Source organism: Lagopus leucura, unplaced genomic scaffold (genome assembly GCF_019238085.1).
Source record: "Lagopus leucura isolate 7727_CA_CO unplaced genomic scaffold, USGS_WTPT01 50893-0_obj-0_obj, whole genome shotgun sequence".
Lineage (NCBI taxonomy): Eukaryota > Metazoa > Chordata > Aves > Galliformes > Phasianidae > Lagopus > Lagopus leucura.
The window spans coordinates 1-7,146 of record NW_024969031.1 but is presented as its reverse complement, the minus strand read 5'-3'; the positions used below and the strand labels follow the sequence as shown (position 1 = coordinate 7,146).

Below are 7,146 nucleotides of genomic sequence, written 5' to 3'. Positions count from 1 at the left end.
CAGGTTGGGACAGGGCCACTCCTCATCTTGGGGGTGATCACCCCAACCACAGCACTCACAGATTGCGTTTCTCAGCAGAGACCCCTCCAAAGCCAGACAGCAGTCACCAGGAGCACCTGGTTCAAGTCACAGCAGGGACAGCTTTCATCCAGCCACAGGGAAGCTGTCCCTCACGTTGACTGGGACGTCGACAACCCCACATCATTTGCACAGGAAGAAGAATCTCTTACGTAGAAAGTTGAAACAGCCTGGGATCTGCTTGTACTTCCCCTTGGTGGACACGATGTCTGACACCTGGAAACACAAGGTGCACTGCATGCTCAGTATCACCACCCTTTACAGCCTGCCTGCCTACCCTGACACATGGCACCTCTGATTATTGCCCTCACTGCTGTAACACTACACAAATAAGGCTAAGAAAAAACACATTTACCCGGAGCAGCATGGTTAGCAGGTCTTCAGAACGGGCATAATGTTCCAGCACACTGTCCAGGGTTTCCACATACCACGAGCCACTCACCTTGTCCCTCCAGGACACAAAACCTGCAGAGAAAGGAGAAAAAACACTCTTGCAGTCAGTCTTGCTGTCTCTTCATCTCCCTGTGTACCACCTCCAACGGGTGGCTGCCCATAACTTCAGTAGCAAACACTGACTATTGGGGACACTATGCTGTGGCACAGCAGCTTGCTGGTGGCTTTCTCCAAAAGCCAGTGCCAGAATTAGGATGTCTCGACTACTGGCCAAGCGCCCTCAGCACCGACTGCTTCTGCAAATCATTTGCACTTATCTCACAGAATCACAGAATGCCCAGGGTTGGAAGGGACCTCAAGGATCAGGAATCTCCAACCCCCTGCCACAGGTAGGGCCACCAACCTCCCCCACTTAATACCAGACCAGGCTGCCCAGGAAAAGCAGCTCACCTGGAAAGGTTGAGTAGGACACCAAGATGTCACCAGGAGTGGGCAAACTGGCAACGGCGTCCGGCTCGTCCAAACTCCCCGATGGAGCCTGGAAAGGAATCGCATCCGACTCTACGCAACCTCGGCAAGTTTCATCTTGGGGTGATTCACAGCCCACCTCAAATCCATGGTCCTTTTCTTCTGCAAAAAATGGCAGCAACAACAGCTCTCGCTCACATCTGACACGCTCTGCACCCATACATCCTCTATTAACAACTGCAGCGGAAAAAATCCTCCAACAAAACCATGCTTTTCTGCTCTCTGACAGTGCTGCGAGAGTCACAGCCATCAGGCTACCCACTAACCAAGCCCTTCCAACCAACCTCCCAACGCTCCTTCCAACCCAAGCCATTCTACAGTTCTACCCTTGCTGCTAAACACAGAGAACAGGAGGAATGCGCCTGGATGTGGGGCAAGGGATGCCACTACTGCCCTCCTGCCATCTCACAGCCCCCACTCTGCACAGTCAAACCACCCCGCTGCACGACAAAACCACCAGTGCTGCCCTCCTGCAACATGCTCCTGACATTCAACCCATCTTAGCAGCAGAAATACATGGGTGGGAAGGCTAGGAAACACCTGGATAAAAGGGCAACAGACATGAAAGGAAGACGACGACAAAGCCCAACTGTGTCTCACCAGCCTGCTCACACTTAACAGCTTATTGCCAACACACCTCCTCCACACGCCTGGATGAAGAAGAGTTTGGGTTTTCCTCTCAAACTTGGGCACTGGGACCCATTGAAATAGTTCACAATCTTTTCAATTGGAAGGGTTTTGCTGTCACAGCACTGCTTTCACATGCAGCAGCAGCTCAGGAGCTCTGAGGGACTTCTTTAGTCCAGGTAGAAGTTTAAGCCACGCTAAGACCTTTTTTTGGACATTCTGTGCCTTGCATCGTGAGGGTGAACACTTAAATATCTTCAGCCTTGCTCGGCCTTTTCAATTCTTAAAGCACAAGCTCCTTGCAAACAGAATCTCTGAGATGACTGGCAGCAAAGAACCCCAACACAACCACAAATACACTGGAAAAGAAGAAATATCTACAATACTAACCAGTCTGTGGTCACCCCTGTCAACAGCTGAACCTACAACACAAAACAGAGAAATGGGATTTAGCTCTTAGCGCTCAACAGTGAGATGTTAAACCTGTTCTTCAAAGAATTAACACCAACTTTCTCCTGTCATCTGTCACACAGGGGTGACAGACACCCCTTCCCACACCACCACACACCACAAGCAGCGTTTGGCTCTCATCTCTCAAACCACAAAGAGGAAGAGTGGCAGCAGTTAGAGCCTGGACCTCAAGCACATGCTCATCCCCCACCTGGGGCACCATACACCATTTAGTTGGGGTCACCTCCCACCCAGCACAAATCTCAGCTGCTCTGCAATTCACACAGACACCCAGCACGGTGTGTCTCAAGCAAGGAAGTGACCAACAAGCTCTACAAGCTGTCAGAGCTCCCTCAGGGCTCCAGGACAATCCTTACCATGGGCTGCTGCTGGAGACATCCCAAATCGCTGACTCTCACCTTGGACTGAGATGGAGAAGCGTTCCGCAGTGCTCACACCTGTCATGGCATGGCAAAATCATCTCTCTCCTTCTGCCCCTTCCAATTGCACATTAGAATTCAACTGCTCTGGTTCCCCTTAAGGACCACAGCTTGCAGCTACACCACTGCAAGGGCAGAACAAAACCATCTCTGTTTTTCTCTTATCCAACTTCAGTGAGGTTTCTCATGACAGCTGTATGAGCTGCATCAACAGATAAAGGGCAAAACAGGAGTAGCAAAGACACAGTGAAGCCCGTTTTCAGCACAGTAGTACAAAGGCTGCATGTGAAAAGCAGAAGAAAAAATAGACACCCATAAAGGCCACCGAGGGGAGAGAAGCTTTATTTTTTGTCTGTCTGTCTTCTAAGCACCCCAAGGGACGGCGTCTAACCTGCTGTCCCTGCAGCAGTGGTTGTGCCGATGCTGTGATGTCCCACAAAGGTGTTGTCTCAACAGCTGCTTCCATTCTGTCCTATGGATGTGTTCTTTGCCGTGTTGTTTTCTTTCTTTTTTTTCTTTTTCTTTTTAAATCCCAAATAAATATTCTATTCCCTAAGTGTTGTGCTTATCCATGCCCAGGGTTGGGTGTCAGTGTGGGACCCCCACTTCCCCGCGTGGCTGGGGTCACGGTCAGGGCCACATCTGTGGGGTTGTACATGGGACAGGTGTATCCATTCCCAGGTGGGTCCCGATAAGACATAGCACAAGGTGGGCACACAGGCTGTGGGATTTGGCCACCTGTTAGCAGGCTGAAGGCCACGTTCCCAACGGCTGGAGGTGGCTCAGCAAACATATACAAGACGGTGGGCTCCTTGCTTCTGCCACACTGGAAGCCTACAACCATGCTGGGGGCTGTGTGTCTCGCCGTCCTGCTGGGCTACGGTGGGTGAGGGCATGAGGAGGGGGGAGTCTGTGGGGCTGGTGGCCGTGCCCATGCTGATGTCCCCATGCTTGGTGTCACAAAGCCTATGGATGCGGGCAGCCGGCAGTGCAACCGGTGTTAGGCTATCGTGTGGTGGGCGGTGAGGAAGCCACTCCTCACAGCTGGCCGTGGCAGGTAAGGGGGACTGTGTGCCACCTGGGCTCCATCTCCACTGTTGGTCACACGGGGATGGGTGGCCACCACCTGTCCTGACTCCGTGCCGCCGTCCAGGTCTCACTGCAGTACAAATACTATGGTGGCTGGAGCCACACCTGTGGAGGAATCCTCATTTCTCCCTGCTGGGTGCTGACAGCTGCACACTGTTACAGGTAGGGTTGGGGGGCATCCATGGGGGACAGAAACCCCCACGTCTGCCCTCATGCTGATGGCCATCTGCAGCAAGAGCCTGACGTACCGCGTGGCGCTGGGAAAGCACAACCTGTCAGAGGAAGAAGACGGCGCGGTGGTGGCTGACGTGGAGGACTTCATTGTGCACGAGAAGTGGAACGCCTTCCTCATCACGTAGGGCAGCAAAGGGGGGAGGGAGGGGTGTGCCAACCCAAGGCTGGGTGTGAGGATGGGTCTGGCAGTGGGCTGTTGTGGGGTTGGCAGGGTCTGGTTGGAGGCTCTCTAAGGGGTTTGGTTGGTGGTGTTCGACAGGGTTTGATTGGTGGTTCTCTACAGGGTTTGGTTGGAGGCACTCGAAGGGGTTTGGTTGGTGGTGTTCTACAGAATCTGTTAAGTGACATTCTACAGGGTTTGGTTGGAGGCATTCTATTCAGTTTGGTTGATGGTTCTCTATGGGGTTTGGTTGGCGATCCTCTACAAGGCTTGTTTGGTGGCTCTCTATAGGGTTTGGTTGGCTGTGTTATATGGGGTTTTGTCATTGCAGCAACGACATTGCATTGATCAAGTTGACAGAGCCAGTGGAAGAGAGCGACACCATCCAGGCTGTCAGCCTGCCACCCAGTGGGCTGGAACTGGAGAACGACTACCCCTGCGTGGTCACTGGGTGGGGAACCCTCCGAAGTAAGAGGTTTGACCACAGAGGGAACAGAATGGGGGCAGCATTGGACATGGGTGCAACTTGAGGCTGTCATTGCAGCTAACGGGCAGCTGGCGGAGGTCTTGCAGCAGGCCGTGCTGCCTGTCGTGGACTACGCAACGTGCTCACAGAGAACCTGGTGGGGCAGCCAGGTGACGACTTCCATGTTGTGTGCTGGTGGTGACGGCCAGGTCGGGGCATGCAACGTGAGTGAGGGGGCTGCCGGCCATCCCCAATGGCTGCGGTGAGGTTGGAAGAATGGAGATGGGGAGCTGTGGGGTGTATGAGTGTGACACGGCGCCCTGCCTGGGTAGGGGGATTCGGGTGGCCCACTGAACTGCCAACGGAACGACGTGTGGGAGGTGCACGGCATCGTCAGCTTCGGCTCTGCCTGGGGCTGCAACGTCGCCAAGAAACCAACAGTCTTCACAAGAGTGTCCGCCTACATCGACTGGATCAACGAGGTGAGAGCAGAGCTCTTGGTGCGTGTTCTCTCAGTCCTTCTCCACGTGAAGGCCTGACCACGGTCTCATCCTTTTGTCTTTGGCAGAAAATCGGTGAGAACTGAGGATGCGCAGAGCAGATCACGTATGGTGGTGTGCAATAAAGGGAAACAACCGGCCTCGTGTGTCCCTGTGGTCATTTGAGGGGTGTCAGGGCAGCACGTGGAGGGAGAGGAGCCCCCAGGGGGCTGAGTCTACCCCTCTGCACTCTGTATTTCTTTAATCTTTCCTGCATTGGAAAGATTCTTTACTTTACAGTCTGCCAGCAATGTGGGGTGCAATTAGGGGGAAGGACAGGCATTTGTGCTATTGACAAGACTGACAGAAACATTTACTACTCTGACTATTAGAAAAACAGCAGTTGCATAAACATCGTTTGCTGACTAACTCACAAATAACACCTTCCAAGGGGAAACAGCTGGCAGCCAAAGTGCACAATAGCTGTATAGATTGTAAAACCTGGGATGTTCTTCCCAGTTTTACATCAAGATCAAAAAGTCCAACCCCAACCCCTCCCCTCTTCCTCAACCCCATCCCTCAGGGACACATCTACAGCCACTAAACATTAAAACACTTTCTGGTTTGATTGCCCAAAGATGGTTTTGGGGTGTAATCTGTACTCCTAGGTACTGGGGACTGTGTGCATCAAGGTCATGACGACAACGCAACTGAGCTTTCTAGAGCTAACGCTCTAGGACACAAGAGAGAACAGAAGACAGAGCACAAAGCAAAAGTTTCTGGGTTTGTTTTTTTTCCTCTTGGCTTTTGTTTCGCTCAAACAGAAAAATCCCTTGTTGCAAAAATCATGTATTTCCATTGACTCCAGCCATTGGTTCCATTCACTCCTCCAATCCACTGCAGTCGCACCAGGAAGGAGAGCACAGCCACAGCACAGCAGGAGGCCCTCACTCCACAGTGCGATCACTGGGCTGGCACACTCTGGGGATTCCAACACACATCCCTTCCCCCTTCCCACCACTGGCATAGAATCACAGGGGTTGCAAGGTACCTTTGGAGAGCATCAAGCCCAACACCCCTGCTACGGCATCTTCCCTACAACAGATTGTCCCTGCAGGTTGGGACAGGGCCACTCCTCATCTTGGGGGTGATCACCCCAACCACAGCACTCACAGATTGCGTTTCTCAGCAGAGACCCCTCCAAAGCCAGACAGCAGTCACCAGGAGCACCTGGTTCAAGTCACAGCAGGGACAGCTTTCATCCAGCCACAGGGAAGCTGTCCCTCACGTTGACTGGGACGTCGACAACCCCACATCATTTGCACAGGAAGAAGAATCTCTTACGTAGAAAGTTGAAACAGCCTGGGATCTGCTTGTACTTCCCCTTGGTGGACACGATGTCTGACACCTGGAAACACAAGGTGCACTGCATGCTCAGTATCACCACCCTTTACAGCCTGCCTGCCTACCCTGACACATGGCACCTCTGATTATTGCCCTCACTGCTGTAACACTACACAAATAAGGCTAAGAAAAAACACATTTACCCGGAGCAGCATGGTTAGCAGGTCTTCAGAACGGGCATAATGTTCCAGCACACTGTCCAGGGTTTCCACATACCACGAGCCACTCACCTTGTCCCTCCAGGACACAAAACCTGCAGAGAAAGGAGAAAAAACACTCTTGCAGTCAGTCTTGCTGTCTCTTCATCTCCCTGTGTACCACCTCCAACGGGTGGCTGCCCATAACTTCAGTAGCAAACACTGACTATTGGGGACACTATGCTGTGGCACAGCAGCTTGCTGGTGGCTTTCTCCAAAAGCCAGTGCCAGAATTAGGATGTCTCGACTACTGGCCAAGCGCCCTCAGCACCGACTGCTTCTGCAAATCATTTGCACTTATCTCACAGAATCACAGAATGCCCAGGGTTGGAAGGGACCTCAAGGATCAGGAATCTCCAACCCCCTGCCACAGGTAGGGCCACCAACCTCCCCCACTTAATACCAGACCAGGCTGCCCAGGAAAAGCAGCTCACCTGGAAAGGTTGAGTAGGACACCAAGATGTCACCAGGAGTGGGCAAACTGGCAACGGCGTCCGGCTCGTCCAAACTCCCCGATGGAGCCTGGAAAGGAATCGCATCCGACTCTACGCAACCTCGGCAAGTTTCATCTTGGGGTGATTCACAGCCCACCTCAAATCCA

At 52.7% G+C, this 7,146-nt stretch overlaps 3 protein-coding genes across 3 annotated transcripts; 1 reads left to right on the top strand and 2 right to left on the bottom strand.

Annotated features, from left to right (window-relative positions):
* Positions 1-6: 6 nt before the first annotated feature.
* LOC122193980 (caspase-9-like) lies at positions 7-3,360 on the bottom strand. The gene is made up of 6 exons (XM_042894892.1): positions 3,123-3,360; positions 2,017-2,048; positions 1,637-1,751; positions 922-1,101; positions 434-543; positions 7-294 (listed from the first exon to the last, which is right to left on the bottom strand). The coding sequence occupies exons 1-6, from the start codon at positions 3,358-3,360 to the stop codon at positions 202-204; spliced, it is 768 nt and encodes a 255-aa protein (XP_042750826.1). The 3' UTR covers positions 7-201.
* LOC122193981 (chymotrypsin-C-like) lies at positions 3,330-5,105 on the top strand. The gene is made up of 8 exons (XM_042894893.1): positions 3,330-3,398; positions 3,482-3,573; positions 3,670-3,767; positions 3,838-3,960; positions 4,331-4,467; positions 4,544-4,689; positions 4,798-4,947; positions 5,034-5,105. The coding sequence occupies exons 1-8, from the start codon at positions 3,359-3,361 to the stop codon at positions 5,049-5,051; spliced, it is 804 nt and encodes a 267-aa protein (XP_042750827.1). The 5' UTR covers positions 3,330-3,358; the 3' UTR covers positions 5,052-5,105.
* A 611-nt stretch (positions 5,106-5,716) lies between these two features.
* LOC122193979 (caspase-9-like) lies at positions 5,717-7,142 on the bottom strand (the record flags this gene model as incomplete). The annotated part of the gene is made up of 3 exons (XM_042894891.1): positions 5,717-6,352; positions 6,492-6,601; positions 6,980-7,142. Coding segments are annotated over 3 exons (366 nt in total), but the record flags the coding sequence as incomplete, so codon positions are not given.
* Positions 7,143-7,146: the final 4 nt, after the last annotated feature.